Raw genomic sequence first — 21,073 nt, 5'->3', positions numbered from 1 at the left:
GAGTTTTGATGAGGTGGGCTTTCATCTCTCCCAACTGCTTACTGGATACGGCAAGTTTGAGGCCTACCTGCACCGGTTTGGCAAGCGAGCTTCGCCAACATGTAGGTATTGCGATGAAAATGATACGGCCGAACATACAATCTATATTTGTATCAGATGGGACGAGATTCGTCAAAACACTGCACTTCCTAATATAACACCAGGAGATACTGTCCCATTTATGATTAAAGGTATCGATTGGTAGTAAAAAAGTGTTATTATTTTATTTTACACATTTTTTTGTCTTCAGTCATTTGACTGGTTTGATGCAGCTCTCCAAGATTCCCTATGTACCGCCAGTCGTTTCATTTAGGTATACTACCCCTACATCCTACATCCCTAACAATTTGTTTTGTATTCCAAACGTTGCCTGCCAGCACAGTTTGCCCCATCTACCTGTGTCTTCTTTTAACTATATTTTTTAAAATGCGTCTTTCTTCATCAATTTGCCGCAACACCTCTTCATTTCTCACCTTATCCACCCATCTGATTTTTAACATTCTATAGCAGCACCACATTTCAAAAGCTTCTAATCTTTTCTTTTCAGTTACTCCGACCCAAGTTTCACTTCCATATAAAGTTACGTTCCAAACGTATACTTTGAAAACTTTTTCTTGACGTTTAAATTAATCTTTGATGTAAGCAAATTATATTTCTGACTGAAAGCTTGTTTCGCTTGTGCTATTCGGCATTTTATGTCGCTCCTGCTTCGTCCATCTTTAGTAATTCTAGCTCCCAAATAACTTCTACCTCCATAGTCTTTTCTCGTCCTGTTTTTATATTCAGTGGTCCATCTACATTATTTCTGCTACATTTCATTACTTTCGTTTTGTTGTTGTTTATTTTCATGCGGTAGTTCTTGCGTAGGACTTCATCCATGCCATTCATTGTTTCTTCTAAATGTTTTTTACTCTCTGCTAGAATTACTATATCATCAGCAAATCGTAGCATCTTTTTCTTTTCGCCTTGCACTGTTACTCCGGATCTAAATTGTTTTTTAACATCAGTCAGTAACTACTAGTTCTGTGTAAAGATTAAAAAATAACGGGAGTAGGGAAAATCTTTATCGAACTCCCTTTATTATTACTGTTGCAGTTTGGTTCCTGTTAGCGATTGTTCTTCTATCTCAATTCTTGAACCCTAAATTTTTCAGATTGTTGAACATTTTATTCCAGTATACGTTAACAAATGTCTAGAAACATAGACTTAGAAGAGGCATTTAATAACATAGATTTATAAATACATATTTTAATGATTATTTTGTCATTAGCAGGTAATTTTTTTTTTTTATCTTATACAATACCTGATACTTTGACTTAAGTATTTGTATTTTAGTGCTTAGTCATTTATTAAATTCTGTATTTTCATTTTCATATTTTGTTAGCAAAAAAATTTTGCTAAATTTAAATTTTGGAAATTAAAAAAAAAAAGATTCTGTTTACCAGAAAGGCAATCGCAGAATATTTTTAAAATCCATATTTTGTTGAAAATTTGATTGTATTTTGAGATAAAATCAAATGGAATTTTAAACAATTGTTTTATTTACATCTTGGAGAATAAGGTTTGTCCGTTCTATCATTTTTAGTCGGTTCTGTTGTCATTGAAGGGTGCAGTTAAAGGAAGGCGAAGAAGATTAATGTTAGTCTTTCAGATGAATACAAGTCAATAAAATTAATATGAAGTAAATAAAATATAGGTTTAAAAACTAATTGGTGACCTTAGAAATAATTACTAACAAAGTAAGAACGTTTGTCTTAGCGTGTAGATGTTGTCAACCGATATATTAGAGAGTATTTATTTTTAATATTCTATTGTTATTCAAGTAACTTGCCAAACAGATTATTCTAATTTTTAAGTACCTGTTTAGCTTTATTACATTCTTAGAATGAAGTTTGTGCCAGTCTTCATAACGGGACACATAACAATACGAATCAAATCAACCCTGTATAAGTAAGTTTTAATTCAGATATACAAGTAGGGTTAAGGCCATTGGTTAATAACAAAATTACAACATGCGAGTAAAAAAAACTGCATTCAGGATTGTTTTGAGCTTGATTATCTCTATGTGAACCGATATATTAAAATTGGGTCTTTGGATGAAATGTTAATCCTAATTTTATTACACTCGTTAAGTTTTTAGGATGCTTCTGCTTGGGTTAGTCCAGATATAGAACAGTTAGATTTTAAGAATGTAGTTAAATAGTTTTAACAGATTAATTTATAAGTTTTCATTTTTTTTTCTAAGTGGCCGCATAATATAGAGCTTGTGTAAAGAAATGGGGGAAACTATTACCCGTGAATATAAATTGCATGTATATTCAGATATATTTTTCTTTTTTGATAAGAAACTTTCTTCTTTTGTTATCCATCTTTCCCTGTTTTTCTGGTATAATATAAGGAATTTAGCAGGATTCTATAGTCGGATAACTCTTCTTGATACCTATGTGCTAGAAATGGCGATAACATGTGGTGTAAATACACGGTCACCGTTACTTTATACATCATAGTGTAAAACAACGTAAATTTTCATGTGGAAAGATGTCGAGTGATATACACATTATTCTACATCCATTTACATTTGCATTTAAGATTAAATTACTAGGAAATAAAGAAATTTTTTATTTATTTAGATATGTTAGTCGTAAGAACAGTGCTGGTTTGATGTAGACATTTTTTTACTATTTCATTCGGTTTGTCGTTTTGGTAAATTTCAAACGTTTTCGTAGCGTTTCTTGAAAGAAAAACTTGATTGAAGTCTCATTAAATTGTCTCTTGCTCAATTTAAGTCGGGTTTTACTTTCGCACTTCTTTTATTAAAGAAATAGATGACTACTATCTCTGTAAAAAAAAAATGTTAAAATTAAAATGTCTAGTTATGACGTCTATCAAAATCTAATGTTTCAGTCTTTTATCGATTAAATTAATTTAAATATACCTGATATATAGACAAAATTCTTTTTATTTGGATGTATATATGGTTGGCTAATTTGTCAGTAGGGGGTAGAAATCTGTTTCCGTGTTTAATTTAATATAAAATTTCAATCAAAAGAAGAAAAAGGTTTTATACCTACAATATGTACATACGCGCGAGCATGTATGAACATTCATACTGGTATTTATACATTCATGTAAATTTCATTAATGTAGATTTCATATATATATATATATATATATTTTTTTTTTTTTAAATTGATTATGCATAAATGTCCTTCCGATCAATGTTTTTAAAATGTGAGTCAAAAATTGATAGTATAAAAAAACTGTTGTCATTATTATATAAAAAAATCAAGTTATAAATATCTTTGTTCTTTTAAAGTAAGCATTTCAAGAATTATATGAAAATAGCGTACACGTGTGCGCTGTTTTATAATTACAAAAGTAATTATATAAGTTATGTAGTATTACGCAAGAAATGAACATAGAAACTTTTATTAATCGTTTCAGAGAAATTCGATTCTAAAATTTATAATTTTAAGAAACTTAAATATTATATCTCTTTTTAATAAACATTACAATATATATTCGTACGATTTTTTAACAGACTTCAAAAAAGGAGGTTATGTATTCGATACGTATATATATTTTTTGTTTGTTCTGGCGTAACATTTTCCTATTAATTCGATTGAAATAAATGTTAGAATCGACGCATCTCGATTCCCCCCCCGAGGGGAGAAGATCCCACCTCGTAGCGTGTCCGGTCGCTACACCACCCCCTCCGTTACTAGCCAGTAGTGGCTTTAACGGAGGACATCTTCTCGCCCTCAAACTGAATGCGCACCACAGCTTTCAGTTCAGACCCCGCAGAGATGCCACCGATGCAGATGCCTCGAGGGACATCTGCATCGGTAAAGTTCACCCCGAGATAGTTTTAGTGTTTATGCCTTCAGAAAGAAGACAACGGACACCTGCAGCTATCACGTCGCCCTTAGGAACTAAGCTAGAAGCCTAACCGCGGATAGAATCGACGCAGCTGGTTTTCGCGGTGGTACCATAATCTTGAAAAACCTTTTTAGGCACAAAAAATCGGTCTGAAAATTGAAAAAAAATTCTTTCGCCGTCCGGCGGGTAGGTAGGGCTAGTTGGTATCCTGATATTCTACATGTTTGCGTTAAGTTAAATGATGTTATACGGTCTGTAGGGCAGGTAGTGTGAATTCTGCACAAGATAAGTAGCACCGATATTAAAATCGAGATATCTCGTCTTAAACTTTTCAGACCCAATATACAATGTATATAATGTACAGCATCATTAGGGACAGTGGGAATATAATAATTCTATATACGTGAATCACGATACATGGTCTTGATGTCGGTTTCATTTTTTTTTAATTGTAAAATTCAGGTTGAAACTTTTGTTTGTAATTAATAAAATAGTAACGTTTTTTTGGGCTAGTTTTGCTTTACCCAATAGATCTAATGAAATCATTATAGTTCACTGGTAAATTATGTTATTTAAAGAAAATGCGCTATCATTGCTTTGAAAGGTTACTACGCTACCTCTCCTCCGTGGTATTTCGGTATTTAACTGCGCAGTAATTGTAAGTGAACGTAGTACTTATAATTTAAATTTTTCCCAGTTTATCATAGAATTTTTTATTTATTTTTATTTTTTTATTTATTCTGTAGTATTGGTGTATACTAATAATAATTTATAATTTAAAGTAAACATATTTAGTTAATAAACTTTCCGTAAATTTGTTTTTTTTTTTTATAAATAACCATTTATGTAATGTAGTTTTAGATATTGTCTTCATTGTTTCTTTGGTGCTACTAATCGATGGGACATTAGTACCAGATGTATTTATTCTTTGTAAATAGAAATAGTGTCCTCCGACTTGAGGACAGCGATTATCTCAGCGGATGATAAACTGTTTTTGCATGTTAATTGAATTTTAATATTGTTGAAATAGTGTTGCCCATAGTTTTATTTTAATGCGTTTAGTAATCCACTAACAGTGCCTGCTTGGCTTTTTTTTTACTAATTAAATTATATTCTAATATTCTTTTGTTTAATTTCTTCTATCTTTCTGTACTCTGGTGTTTTACTAATATACCTTGTAATTACTTTGCTATAATCTTTATTTTAAGTAAGTATCATAACTCGTATACTTCCTGTTACCTATCTTAAACTAACTTATTCTTTCTTTGTCTCTTTTATCTGCTGGATATGGGATATGCCTATTTATTATTTTTCCAGGGGAATCATATGTCTAAGCAGCATCTTCGTATTAACCAGTCTTTGGGCTCATTCCGTGGTGGTTCACTGCCCAATGTCAACAACATTGCCAATAACTCGTCTGTTGATCTTAAGGTAGGCTTATCCCAACTAAATAATCCTTTTTACTGTTTTCCTTCCTCTTTTTCTCTTTCTGTCTCTACCGCTATTAACACTTTTTTATTTACTGTCGCTTATTTTTTTCATTCTTTTTATTTAATCTCAGTTTACGTTAATTTGCTTCTCTTTTGCTTGTTGTTATTGCATTGTATTTTAAAAAACTGTTTTGCTACTTTGCTTAGCGTTTGCAATGTTTTATGTATTTACTATCATTATTTGTTTTAATATTTTTTATTTATTTATAATTAATTTTATTGTGTTAAAACCTTTTAAAACATCAACAGTAATTTGTTAATATGGTATTCCAGTATCTTCAGGAAATAGTACAATTTTCTGTAAATTTTTTATTTTTGGATTTAAAAAATCTGTTTCAATTATCTTCTACTATAAATCTGCTAATTACGTCTAAATGTAAAAAATATATACCGGGTAGCTGAAAAGTAATTTACACCCTCTTCTAATTTTTTTGATACCGTTTTGCTGGTCTTGCAAAGACGTTTAAACAACGTATCGCATGACCACATGTCCCATTTAAAACCTTTGGGCTTCTTTAAGGCCGTATACTCTGAATTGGGGCTTATAGAGTTAGCCTCCCTCATCGCAGATTTCCAAAGAGTGAATCGGGATGCCTAAAATAACAAAAAGATTAAAGGGGAGCATACAGCCGTAGTTCTAGTTATCTGAAACGAACACATTTTTGGCTACCACTTTGGATTGGACGATCAGAATGTACTTTTAATTGTATCATTTTCTCGTCTCGTCCAGCTTTTTAAAATGAGGTATCAAATGATCATCGATCCTTTGAAATTTTTTAGTTACCCCCCCCCCTCCACCCACCGTTTAAAAATGAAAAAAGAGTGAAATGTTCATTGAAGTAGCCTCGGTACAAGGACGAATTCCGCAAACCGCATCAAGTTATCTCAATTACAAAATAAATTAGAAGAGGATGTAAGTTACTTTTGAACCAGCCAGTATATAAACTTATCTATATTGTCGTATGTTAAGTGTATAAAAATAAACGTCCGAAAAACCTAAAGAGAATTAACTTAAAGTACTAGAATTCATTTCAAATTTAGAGTTGACACCAAATTAAATACCAATTACTTACTAATCATCAAATTTTCGGAGACGAAAAATTTTGAATTTTCAGTTATTAATAGAAGTCATTTCAATATTTTTCTTTTCGAAGTCTGTTTTTATTGTTTACATATGGATAGGCTTACAAAAGCACCACCAGTATTGAAAAAGCCGTTCTTAGGAAATGGGACGTCATGATAAAAATAAGAAAGGAATGGAAACTAATTACTAACGGGAAGGGTGAGCTAAACTTATGTGGAATGTATAAATTTGTATTATTTTTTTACCTTAAGTTTTCCGAAACAATCTTCATGTTACGCTTGTAACTACTTTGAATATCAGAATTTGGTTATATGTTATTACGTTAAAACATCAATCGGTAAATTGTAACAAATAAAGAAAAAGTATTATATTGAAATCGTTCGTTTATACAATGCAATTTTCGTTGAAGAAGTCTTCTAATGATGTTACCTAAGGAAAAAATTAACAAATTGATAAGTTTTACCAGAAATTGTCATCAGAACACTTTTACCAGAAATTGTTACTTGAAATCATGTGCTTGATAAAACTTGCATTTAGTTGCTCAAATATGCAGAAATTTGTGCACAAAAGTAAACAGAACTTTTCAAAAATGCATGAGATAACATATTGTATTTGGTAAAGCTTTTATTTATTTAAGTTGTTGGTGTATTTAATTTATATTTTTTTCTTTATGTAATGGTGCTTAATTTAGTGATGTAAGTTTTGTGAACGTAAAGTGTTTGATTAATCAGTTATTTTATTTAACCCTTATTTAGTGATATTTATTAGAGAACGATGTATTTCGAGAATTTGTGGTGCTATTAGTACCCTTTACGGTAATTTTTCGGAATTTCACAGTCAAAAAAATAATAAATAAAAAGAATTTTTTTTTATAGTTAATGTAAAATAACATGTATTTGAATTACGAAGATTAAGTTGGAGAAATGACGGTAGAAAAATGTTTTTATTAAATATTTTGAATATATTTTTTATGAATTATAAATAATACAACTACGAGGGATATCACTAAAATAAAAACCGCTGGGAAATTTTTCTCCTTAAGATTGGCGACCTGTGTCGTTCATGGCCACGCTAGAATGTACACACAGCATTGTTGTTTGTAAGTTGTGTCGCGTTGTAGTCTCTTTGATTACGTATGAGTTATTACGTTATAAAATGAATAGGAAAATCGATGTTGCCGCCGACTGTGCAATACTGTACTGAGTCATTCATTCTAAAGTGATCAAAACGTTAAGCCGACTGATATTCATAGGGAGTTGGTTGCTGTGTACGGTGATAATGTAATGAATGAAAGAAACGTCCGAAAATGGTGTGAAAGGTTTAGAAATAACAGAATTGATGTGCACGATGAAGAACGTTTGAGGAAGCCCTCGAAAATCACAGGGGACTTTTTGAAACGCGTTGGTGATGAAATCAGAAAAGATCTCGCTTATCGATTGCCGACCTGGCCCTTTTTTTTCCTGATGATTCAAGAGCTGTTATCGGTCGCACTGTTCATGGCCATTTAGGCTTCAGAAAGGTTTGTGCACGTTCGGTGCCGCACGTCTTAACGGAACGTCACAAAAAAATCCGATTGGGATCTGCTTTGGAATTTTTGATAAAGTTTCTACACAGAAAAAGTTCCTTAATTCAATTGTTACCGGCGATAAAACATGGATTTCGTATTACACGCCAGAGAGAAAACGGCAGTCAAGTGAATGGCGTCATCCTCAATCACCAACTAGACCGACAAAGGTAAAGCCATAGCCATTTGGACGCAAACTCTTGGCCACAGTCTTTTGGGATCGATTTGGTATACTGCTGATCGATTACATGCCACGTGGAACGACTATAAATGCAGAAGCCTACTGCGAAACTGTACGTAAGTTACTGCGCGCCATTCAAAATCGGCAACGTTGGCGGCTAACCGACGGAGTCGTCCTGCTGCACAATAATGGACGTCTACGTGTTGCTGGTCCGACACCTGATTTACTGAGAACATTTGGATGGGAAATTTATGAACACCCACCATATAGTCCGGACCACCATATAGTCCGGAAAAAATTATCTACATTCCTACTGTCCCTATCCACTCATTTTTTTGGAGGGAAGAGTGCAAAAACGCATTTTTCCAACCGAATTTCATTTATAACCGAATATTAATTACGTTCAAGTATTACGATTCGTGAAAAAAGGTGAAAAAGTTTGGTTGTGAGAATCCGAAAATGTACCCCTTCAAAATCTAAGTGTTAATTCTTTTTTTCTTTTTAATGGCGTGTTTATTTTCCTCAGTTTTCCTTTGAAATAATACTATATTTTTAAGCAAAGAAAAAATATTTTTCATGTTTTAAAATCATCGACTTAAATGTGTTTACGATTATAAAATCAAACGGAAATTGCATCTGGCTGTTATTTAACTTGAAAATCTAAGGGAACCGGTTTGTAAGTACTATGTAGATTGTTGGAATTATATTATTTTTTTAATTCTTATGAACCTACTTCCTAAGACGTACAGGTGCCCAAATGGCGAAATTCTTTACTTTGTAAGGATATACCCAGGATTTATTTTCATTTTGATAGTTCGGTTTCATCTGTTTGTAATTTGTCTTGCTTTTTTTGTTATTGGAATGTATATTATAATTTTTGTTATCAAAAGGAAAATATATCGTATTGGACTTGTGTTTTTATATGTATAATATATTTATATATGTTATCACATATTTTTGTTCACATTGACGTTGTGTTTTGTGTTTTTTTTTAATGTATATTTTGTACTGTTAAATGTTTTCTTTTTCGTGTCATTGAAAAATAATAACTGTTTTATCAGCATGTAGCATATACATAATTATGTTTTTCAAGATTTTCCTTTCCGAAGCTTCTTTTGCTCATTGAACATTTAAATAACATTCATCTATGTACGTCACTGGATATTACTTTTACCGGATAACTACGTATATGGCTGGGTTACTGAGATTGTTGGTGCGCTGAATTTTTTTTACATAAAAATTGTTTTACTGAAGATCGAAGTTGAAAATTACTTTTATAAAATGGAAGATTTTTTTTATAAAAAATAAAATAAGAATTTTTTTCTACTGCGTCACATTTGTTTACAGCTTGTAATCTTGGTTTTGACAGAATCTTTTCCTCTATTATTTTATTTTTTTAAAGAAGTATACTTTATCTACTGTCTATTAAAATAAGTAATGAAAAAAAATTATCTAAAATATTTGTTATTATTCTATTATTTTGAATAATGCAGTAAATAAAAAAGTTATACGAACATTTTTGTATCACTTTATGCGATATATCTCGTCAAGTTTCATAACAAATTTGAAGTAAAATTTCAATTGTGAACTGGAATTCAATAGTATAACAGAAAATTTGTGAGGGAATACAGTAAAGTCGTTCTCGATTTTTACTGTTGTTATGAAGCTAGTTAAAAAGGTATAGCACGCCAGTTACACTCATCGATATGTTTGTGAATTACAATATTTTATATGGATAAAGATGCGCAGAATTTATGAATCACACGTAAACATTTCCTGTTCGACTTTCCTTGTCGAATCTCAAACAGTTAATGAGGAAATAGAACCTGTTTTGTTTTACCGTTTACAATGAAAAAGGCAGTGTTTTAATTCAGGTGATTATTCCTTTAATGCAACGAACTGTGCTGTTAGTAATGAAAATGCATGTAACTAGGATAGGCGATTTGGCATCAGAAAAATTAGCGCACTGATTTTAAAAAAATCAATTCCATCCGTAGGGTATTATTGTTGGAAAATTTACAAAATAATCACACGTGTATACATTAAAAAACGTACTCGCAGATCCAGGTCGAATATGGATGACTCTTTCCATGTTAAGATTACTCGACAATATTAATAGTAATATGAGCTCATAATCATGAAAATCCTGCATTGTAATGGTAGGTGCTGATTGGATTCACTATGTAAAATTTACTTGAATGTTTTAAGTAATAATAATAATAGGTAAAACTTTCGTGATAAGGCACAATCGATTCAATACTTTTATTTGCAGATTATCATAGGCGATCGTCTAGAGCGCGCACAGATATAGTTGCAAGTATCTTCTCCTTACTGGAAAGGTTTGGCAGAAATTCTCGGTATACTTCATAAATTTTTGTAGACTATTACAAAAAATTACTTAAAAATTTATTACTTTATACTTTACGATTCTTAACGAAATGAGTCGGGGGAAGATATATGTTCCCCCTATTCATCGCAGAGCCTGGAGAAGATTCCCTTGTTGTTGGGTCTTTCTTATTATCAGGCGAGTATTTATTTATATATTAATGGCGGTTTTATATTTTATTTTAGGACGGAATCTGTAACTGCGTTCCGATCCTTTGCAGATCGATTTGGAAATGTTATTATTTCAGCTATTCTTTGAGAGACTAACAAAATAATTTGCGACTTTCTCCCGGCGCGATTCCCCTTCAGTCTGTCCACTGAAAGCCTTTCGGGTTAGCAGGAATGCACCGGGTGGGATTCTAGTTTCTGGAGGGTGCAATGGATTCCCTTCGCGGAAAGTCGCGTGTGCTAACAACAGGCCAATAATTGTATGCTAATTACGATACTTGTTTCGCACAGTTCATTTTATATTTAGGCGTGACATCGATTGTTTGTATGTTTACAGGTTATGTTTGTCATCAGACAATATTGTTTGTGTCTTTTCATTGGATACTTTGTGTACTAATCGTCACTTAATCTATAATCCAAGCGTAATCCAAGTCCGAATTCTTTTACCATTCTCTGTATTGAATCGGTATAATCTTATTACATTTAATAGTTTTTTATATGAACAGAGTAGAAACGTAGATCGATTAGCATACTTAATTAAAGGCTTAAAATTTTATTTTGGGTGAGTTGGTAATTTGGTCCGGTAAAGACGTTCTATTGGGATGCGAGCTAAAATGATAATGTATTTGGCGCATTATTTTGATTGTTATTATTTGTAAGAAATGTTATGAAATCAGTTTTTTGTTGAAGTGCTTGTAGATTATCTTCCTAGATTTTTAAAATTAGATAAATCATTTATCCTGCTGAGGATAAAATTTTGGAAAGACAGGTAGAAAAGTTGAGGAGAAAACACAATATAAATTCAATATTGGAAATAATGTTACATCGTGACGTGAAATCTTGTATTTGTCAAATTATAGAATATTTTATATACTTGTATTATTTGAGTGTTGAAAATAGTTTTTCTTTTGCAAGATCAAAAAGTTATTTTTTAAAGTAGTATAACGGTATTAAATTTTCCCCCTATTCTAAAATAGATGCCAAGCATTCTGCTGTATTATTACTGTGACAAATGTCGGAACTAATGAAAGTGTGCTTTAAAAATTTTTATAATCAAGTTCAGAGATATTTAGAAAAGAATAACCTAATTTTATCTTTACAAAAGATGTTTATGTTTCTGTGTAATATGTGTCCAGTTAATTTTCCCATGGTTATATCAAGTACAGAAGATTCAAACATGAGTTATTAAATCGTTGGTATCTTTTTTTATTTAGTTCAATAAAGATTTATGTTTTTAAATATTGCCCGTAAATACTCGTAGCTATTATAAATTACATTTACATTTTCAGAAAAAATAATGTGTTTAAAATTCTTTCGAAATTTTTTTTTGTCGATCTCCTGAAAATTAGCTGTTTATGTAAGGTTGTTTTATTTTTTGCGTGTTTATATATATATATATATATATATTACACATATTATATATATAAACATATATATATATATATTTAATATATATATCGACCAAAATCGGACCATGGGGGTGGAAATGGGAGGGTTTTTTTCGAAAAAACAAAATATCGCTATAACTTTCTTATTAAGTAAAATATCGGATTCGTTTAAAGTTCCTACTATTCTTTGGATAAGGGGATAAAACGAATAAGTAAAGTTTTTTGTTATCACCAACCATTGGCCGAGGGGATGGAAAAAATGGGGTTTTGAAGATAACAAAAATCATATCTCTCTTAATAGGCACAGTATCGAATCGGTTTAAAGTGTTCGTTAGTCCTCTAAACATTACCTAAAAGTTTTGATATGACTAACCTTTACGGCAAGGGATGACCAAAATGTTGCTGGAATTAAACGAAGAGGCTTGTGTGCTAAACACGTGAAACTTTTTTCACATGCAGCCACTGTCGTATTGAGTAAATTTGAAGTTTTTCTTGACTTTAAGGTGGAAATCATTTTTATCCCCTACTTAGCACCGGTGAAATCTACTCCGCCTGCCGGCGTGCAGAAAGGGATTTTTTTTTATTCTTTTTGAGCTAGATTGTAACTGATGGGTTTACGAATATATATTTTCTTAGTTATTTTTAATATTAATCTTGTTGAAGGCCTGCGATGAACGAGAGCATTCAAGAGATTAGCGAATGATAAATTGGCTTGAGTTTGGCGACTGGTGCCTTGTGAAAACCTATTGTATGCCGTACGTAACTCCTATATTTACTATTAAAAAATATTCTATTGTTTACAGGAAAAAATAATTTAAAAGAAACTTAAAAACGGTTTGTTTTTAATTAAAACAAGTTCTTAAAGTAAATCAGTATTTCAGTATATATACCATTTATTGTTTGGTTTATGAAAAGTAAAAAAAAGGAAATAGAAGACAGATTTGGTACTTTATCTACATCTCTTAACATAGTCTTTAAGAGATATCACTTGATAATTAGAAAACTTTTTACATATAGAAAAGTTATTGATAGTTGGAGATGTAACTGTTTGCAAGTTGAGGTGATGATTTTTGTCACATTTAATGAATAGTGGTAGGCTTTTCTTCATGTATACCTCTAAGACTGACAAGCCCTGCGAGTTTTGTTACTTGTACCCTGCGATAAAATTTTATTGCTAATAAAGAGTTAAAAATATTTATTAATTTTTCGTTTTAATTAATTGTAAACGTATATTCTACGATATCGTAGTAATAATCTGATTTAATAAAAACGTTTGACCTGAAACATACAGTGGTCAAATTTTTCATTTAGTATATCTTCACACACAGTTAATGGGTAATGTTATGAATTTGTATCGATATCGTGATATAAATTTTCAGAATAATCCTGATGTTCTGACCTTTTGATGTGTTGTAGCACAATATCATTTATGTATTATCTGATGGAGCTCATTTTCTTATTACTGAATTTGATGTCTTTATTTATTTGATTTCTATCCAAATGTTCTGCGAATGAAACGTCTAGAAGTAATCAGTCGCAAGTAATCAAAAATTGCTATGTTGTATTAAAATAAAATTATTAATGTTGTTTAGGCCCGTGGACCGATATATTTGCGCTGTTTCGAAACGCATTCGATAGTGAGTTTTACGATAGTGACACGCAGTTCGATAGTGGTATATTATTCGGCTTTGTTTTTACTTTATGATATAATTTTATTTTTTCACCGACAGCATTTTGAGAATTTATTTTATTACCAGAAACATTTTTTAACCGGCTTCAAAAAGGAGGAGGTTATCGACTGTATAATTTTTTTAATGTATGTTACACAATATCTCCGACGTTAATTAACCGATTTTGATAACTTTTTTGTAATCGAAAGAGTATACTTTCGGAATGATCCCATATAAATTTAATTAAATCCGATGATAATTTTAGGAAAAATAACAAAAAACCGAACGGCTCGACACCCTTAATCGCTGACCGCTCGCACCATACCGTGTTGCTCTGTTCACTGTATGACTAGGATATTAATAACACTCTATATTATTATCATTGTTTTTCTCCGTGGAAATATTCATGGCATTTCTTTCTCTATTATTTTTCTTTCGTAAACAATCATTCCTTTTCTTTCTTGGCTACTTTCCTCTAAACTCGATGTAAATATTAAACCTACATTTAATATTTTTATATAATAGTGATTAGTGTATTATCCCTAAATGCTAAATTACAATATATATATATATATATATATATATATATATATATATATATATATATATATGTATATGTATATATATTTATATAGGTACTAGATGCCACTAAAAATTGTGAAATAAAATAGTTTATAAAAAATAAAAACCGACTTACTACTACTAAAAAGTTACAAATAATTTTTTATTTATTTATTAACTAAAGTAAAAGTATTTACAACAAATAACTATTTTTGAAGTCGGTGCCAGTAAACATAAAGTTAGTACCTCAACCGACCGCTTGGCGGGTAAACTGGATTCCCACATGTAAAATCGGATCTCAAGAGGATATAAGACAGAGCGTCTCACGATAATAATTCATATTAAGTTCGTTAAGGCGTATATACTTGGTGATAATAATGTACCTAAGCATCTATAAAGTATTTTTATATCATATTTTTGTATGTCGCATTTTATTGTTGTAATTTTATTTTTGTAGATATCATTTTATTGTAGTAAAACTTCTATTACCAATTTTGCATTATTTGAATTAGTATTTGTATTGTATAGAACGTAAGTTATTTCTTTGTTTAACTTGTGTTGGTTGGCACCGACTTCAAAAATAGTTATTTGTTATAAGTACTTTTAGTTTACTTAAAAAGATTTAATTTTACTTTAGTAATAATTAAAAATATAATTATATGTAATTCTATAGTATTATTATTTGTTGAAGTTGATTTTTATTTTTATTTTTTACAAATTATTTTGTAACGTAAAACTATACTAATATAATTGTATGAAAGAACTTTGAAATTTGTTCTAAGTTAGATGATAATTAATTTTACTTAATTTTAAAAGCATACTTAATTTATTAAGCATTTTTATTAAGCATTACTTAATTTTAAAAGCATAAACGTGTTGCTGTCTCGTTTCCGGGTTTCGAAAGGGTTTTTAAAATAACCTGGTTATACAATTGTTCTAAACCACTTTTAATTCAGTTATTATAAGTTTAATGAGAACAGATATTAAAATAAATTATTTTTGAAAAATGATAAAATAGTCCAAACTTAGTATCATGAAAACAGAAATTAGTCTGTATGAGCCTCCCGTTTAAGGAATGTTGAGCATGTTAAGAAATAAAATAAGTCCATTTGATTATTATGTATCAGACTTATACAGGAAGATTTTATTTTTTATTTTGTTATTTATTTAATTGGCAGTCCTTTCAGATAGATTAGTGTCTCATTAAAATACGTCATGATTGTTTGTTTTTAAATTGTTTTGTCTTTTTAGGAAAATTTTGTTTTTGAGAATACCTGCAGAATGTATATAATATATTTTTTTCATTCGATTTATGTATATATTTTTACACTGAACGAAAATTAAGGCATTTAGCGTTAAAAAATTACATCCTTAATACATTAAAATCTAGTTTTCATGCATGATTTTTTTACTGTTATGGTTATAATTTATAAATTAAGTTATTAGTATGTATTAGAAAAAAAACAAATATTACTTTCCGTATATTCTTTTTATAAGCTAAAATTTAACTTAAAAAACCATTAGAACTTGGAAAAAAGCTTTTTCGGTAAAAACTGTTATGGAATTGTTCTCTCGAGCCAATTTTTTTATATAATGTAACTTAGATAGAAAAAAGAAGATTAAAAGGGTGTAATAATTTAATGTCAAACATAAGGTTCAAGTAGGATATTTGTAATAACATTTCATAAGAATAGAAAAAAATCGAAAAATTAAAAAATAGTTGTTATTTGCGGGGACGAAATTATGTGTGTGTGTGTATGTATATATATATTTATATATATACATACACACACACGAGACTCGGCTGATAAATTTTGCACAGATATGCGTAGCATGGAAATGAAAAGAGATATTGAAATGAAATAAAAAATAAATAAAAGTACAATGCCTTAGCTGCAAAATTCAGTATTTATTTTTCATTTAGTCCCCGTGTACACTGATACACTTTTCCCAAACGTGTGACAAATTTTTCCATTCCTTCACCTCATAGTCGGTGGTGTAATGATTACCTTTGTGATCCCTCTTGAGATGAGGGAAGAAGTGGAGCCAAATTCGGCGAGTATGGCGGATGCGGATTAGGCTCAAACTTCAGCTTGCGGAGAGCCATCAGAAAGTTTTCGCGGTACTCATCGTGCACAGATTTTACGGTAACTCATTGCTCGATAACATGGTCTACTCGTTCTTTAGATATTCCTAACTGAATAGAGACGTGTTGCTGGGTGATTCGCCGGTCACTGTGAAGTAAATCATCCACCTCCTTTCGATGTTTCTCGTCAGTCACAGAAACTGGCCGTCCGCTGCGAGGTGCGTTCTCAGTTGTCGTTTTACCAGTTTCACTTTTGCGAAATTTCAACTCCCAATTACTCAGAGTACTGTCAACAGTTTCAATACCGTAAACCGCTTTTAAACGTTGAAAAATATTCGTAGGATTCCATTTTCTGCTGTTAAAAATTCGATCACTGCGCACTGTTTTAACCGTGTTAACATTTTGGCCGTACTCGACTACATTTTAACTGTTACTGAAAACAAACTGGTAAATGGATTTCAACGCATTGTCGCAGGTTTGTAGAGGAGGGATTTTAGCTTTCATGTGCCGCCATGCCCAACTCGATAGTACCTTTTGTCTCCGTATAGCACTCTAGTGTGCAAGTTTTCAGCTGAGGCTCGTATATGTATAAATTTATACGTATGAAAATTATTGCAGATATGTAGGGGTGTTAGAGGGGTAGCTTGTGCCTCCCCGAGTGGAAGTTTAATGGTAGTATAAGGTCACGCTAATTTTTTTTTTAACGTAGACGGTTGCTCTGTATTCCCATTCATGACACCTTTTTGTTGTTGAATTCTATTAATAATTTATTAGTAGTCTGGCGATCCATGGATTTTCCTTTGTCTGGATGTGTGACTAGGTGAATCCCTATTTGTGGCGCGCAATTACAGGCTTTAAAAAATAAACTTTGAAGTAAAGTATTTTTTAATTGCAGCAATAACCAAGAAGGAACTATTAAAATTGAAATTAGATGTAATTATCTGTTTTATTAGCTACAAATCGTTCACTTTACAGTGTTAACTGAAATAGAATACATAACCCATTTTGTATATGTAAAGAGTATAACCTGTTTTTTCCGCGTACATATCATTTTAACTACTAGATATTGAATAAAAATATTAATGAGGGTCAAATGTTTAAACACAAAAATATTGGATTATTCCTTGTAACAAAACAATTTAATTTTCAAAATAAGAAAAAAAACGTTTTGGGTGGAATGTAAGCGAAAGTGGACTAATTTTAAGTGTTTTTTTCCTAATTGAAACCCTGCTAATTGTCAAATTTTTGTAGCGAATTTAAAAAGTTAGTACTTCTAGCTTACGAACTCCGGTTTTATAAAACTTCTGTATTTATCCTGAGACTACCGAAAGGAAAAATTTAGTAATCAATTCGAATAGAATATATGGCAATTATTTTGAGAGAATATATCGAATCGGCTACTTAAAAGAAAAATAAGAGGAAAGGACTTATAAGTAAATGTGGTTCGAATATTATTTTCACAGCTAAATAAGTTCTGCATGTTCATAAATTACGTTTCAAATTCTTCGTCTATGGCCTATGAATAATACGGAATACATGCAGTTTAAGGAAAGGAGACCTTAAATATTGCTTAGCTTAATTAATTAATTAATTACTGGCTAAAAAATCCTGTTATAATATATTTTTGTGATCCGGCTATTCTTTTATGATAAAAACAACTTATTTAGTTTTTAAATAGATATATTGACCAAATTTAGTAAAGATCGTCTTGTTAAGTATGTTTTTAAAGAGAAAGTTCTCAGTTCGATCGAACCATTTACAAACGGACCGATATCGATTGTTTACTGTACACGAAAGTTCTGTGTTAGTCCGTAGCAAGGTTTTTCACGTAACTTAAGTGGAAAAGTTTAATAAAAAAGTTACATTGTCGTCATGAAAATGTTTGAAGACATTCGTAAACATTTCTGTTCACATTATAGCTTATAACAGACACCCTGTGTGTTAAAATTGTTTATTCCATTCATAGATTGATTTTCTTGTTGGTGGTGATTTATCGTGTTTTGTTCTGAAACCATGCTGCACAACGCAACAGAGTTTATTTTGGCCAATTCGAGCACATTAAAAGCTTTCTGTACCGCAGTAGCGGCCATCTTGTCACTGGCCCATCTTGACACATCAATGAGTGACATTAGCAGCAGAGCAGATATATCAACATAACCCACCGGGTTGGTCTAATGGTGAACGCGTATTCCCAAATCAGCTGATTTGGAAGTCGAGAGTTCCAGCGTTCAAGTCCTAGTAAAGTCAGTTATTTTTACACGGATTTGAATACTAGATCGTGGATACCGGTGTTCTTTGGTGGCTGGGTTTCAATTAACTACACATCTCAGGAACTGTCGAACTGAGACTGTACAAGACTGCACTTCATTTACATTCATACATATTATTCTCATTCATCCTCTGAAGTATTATCTGAAAGGTAATTACCTGAGCCTAAACAGGAAAAAGAAAACTTAAATTTTAAAAAAGTCCCTGTAAAACCATATCATTTACTATATTCACTTACACCTGCTTAATTTTTTTAAGCTATCGAAAGTGTATATTTCATTTGTTATCATCCTGTACTCTAGTTCTAAGTTATTTGCGAACTGAGAAGTAGTGACCGTATATTAAACTAGTTGGTTATGTTAAGGTTCTCGTTAACTCTTTTTCCAGTAGATTCATTTTGTCGGAAGGAGTCCTTCAACGTTTTCTTTTGTTATGGTTCTTCCATTGAGAACTTCCGTAAATGCGAATTCATTAGATTTAATTAATTTTAGTCTTATATCTCTATGTCAGTTATGCTATTACTCTTTTTTAGAGTAAAAGTTTTTTTTGATTTTATTATATTAAGCTTGTTATTCTAGAAGGACTGGCTTTTAACTAGTTTGTGGTGCTGATAAGAAAGAATCGATAATTTGTTCAGGTGTACTGCAGTAAAATGTAAAAGAACGTATTTGTCGTAAATTGTTTTTAAAAAAGTATTTATCCTGTTAAGATCTCCAAAATCTTAGTTTGGCTCTTTAGGATAATACGATAATTAGTACAGTAATAGTTTTTCAACGTTATTTTTTATTTCATGAACAAATTTGGAGTGCGCGTTCGAGCGCGTGTATATATAAATACACGCACACACATCCCAAATTTGTTATGTATGTATTTTCTCTTTGTCTCTTGACTTCATAGCCTATGTAACTCGTTTGGAAGTGTCTACTTTTTGCTTGTTAAAATACACATTTTTAGTGTTACCTTATCCGGTGAAGCTAGATAAAATTCTAGGAAATCAAGGTAACAAAATGACATAGTATTTATTTATTATTGTTTTTTCCCATCTTGTAGAAACTTTCCCTCCGTCTAAGAATCTAAAAATTTTAAACTTTCATTTTTTCTCCTAAGTAATTGACATGTATCGTAAACAAATGTATTTTTCCAAAAATAATCAAGAAAAAAAATTGCGCATTTAATCAAATACGACTTGGCGCGAATTGATAAAAATCGTAACATAGTCTTAGAAACAGTCATTAGTTTTGTAAAATTTAATTAATTGTGTCTTTATTTCTTATTTAATTTAACATTTATAAAAAACTCATTTTAAAAAAAAAAAAGGAAATTAACTCGCCGTGAAAAAAACATTTTTCATAAAAGAATATGCGGTCTATTTGTAAATTTACCTAAATGTATTTTACTATACTAATATATTATGCATTTTTTTATCTGTAATACTGAATAATTAATTTTAATGATTATACCGTTAAAAATAACCCTTTAATTAAATATTTCATTCCGTTTCTAGAAAACTGCCTTTTATGAACTGTAGGTTATAATATCATAATCTTGTGATTGTGGATCACAAGATTAACACTCAGCGTACGGGACAACCGTCTATTTTAATTTGAATACAAAGTCGGTTTTATTATACAGTTTAGATGTAAACCATCTTTTCAATAAATTAGATGCGTAAATTAAATGAAATTGTGTTCTAGTCTATTAAATGATAAATGGGAATTTTGCGAAGGATGGCCAATATATCAAAATTTTCATATGCAATTAAATTACAAATTTAATGGTTTTTTTCCATATACCTATCAGTATTTCATTTTAAAGAGATTTTATAAAGGAATTCTTAAAAAATGTGTATTATTTTGTGTTTAACCGCATTAAAATAAAAAGGAGATCTTATTCAAAATTTGTATCACTGTTATTTCAATGCCCAATTTTAGCAAACAAAAATCTTTTAAATTATGAAAAAACCACAGATGTGGTTTTCAAAACCCACATATTGTGGTGAATTAATTGATTTTTTTTTCTCAGAAAAACCTTTCGCAATTGCGGTAAATTTATCTAGCCATAGCTTAAAATATTTTAGTAGCAAAGAGGTTCAATACTATGAGATTACATTTCTTTTTTTTTTATTATCTCAAATAGTTCTCGAATATTACACTAAAATGTATCTTTACGACAAGGAATCACATTTTTAGCCAGAAATTATCGAATTTTAATGTTTATAACCTAATGGTGCGGCAATGAGAAGGTGTCATTAAAATAAACTATAAAATTTACTGCATTTCAAATGTCCAAATTTTTGATTATTAGTGTTTA

The 21,073-nt window shown here is 30.7% G+C and overlaps 1 protein-coding gene across 9 annotated transcripts in view; it reads left to right on the top strand.

Annotated features, from left to right (window-relative positions):
• LOC142321826 (CREB-regulated transcription coactivator 1-like) overlaps positions 1-21,073 on the top strand; it is a 211,175-nt gene that overhangs the window by 30,161 nt on the left and 159,941 nt on the right. For 8 of the 9 annotated variants that reach the window (XM_075360261.1, XM_075360258.1, XM_075360264.1 and 5 more), the window contains exon 2: positions 5,236-5,349. The exons of the other annotated variant lie outside the window; for it this stretch is intronic. In XM_075360261.1, coding sequence (XP_075216376.1) covers positions 5,236-5,349 — 114 coding nt within the window. The remainder of the gene's footprint in view (positions 1-5,235; positions 5,350-21,073) is intronic. 9 annotated transcript variants of the gene reach the window in all.

Source organism: Lycorma delicatula, chromosome 3, assembly GCF_047948215.1.
Source record: "Lycorma delicatula isolate Av1 chromosome 3, ASM4794821v1, whole genome shotgun sequence".
NCBI lineage: Eukaryota > Metazoa > Arthropoda > Insecta > Hemiptera > Fulgoridae > Lycorma > Lycorma delicatula.
The sequence above is the reverse complement of the archived record's forward strand: the minus strand, read 5'-3'. Positions and strand labels throughout refer to the sequence as shown.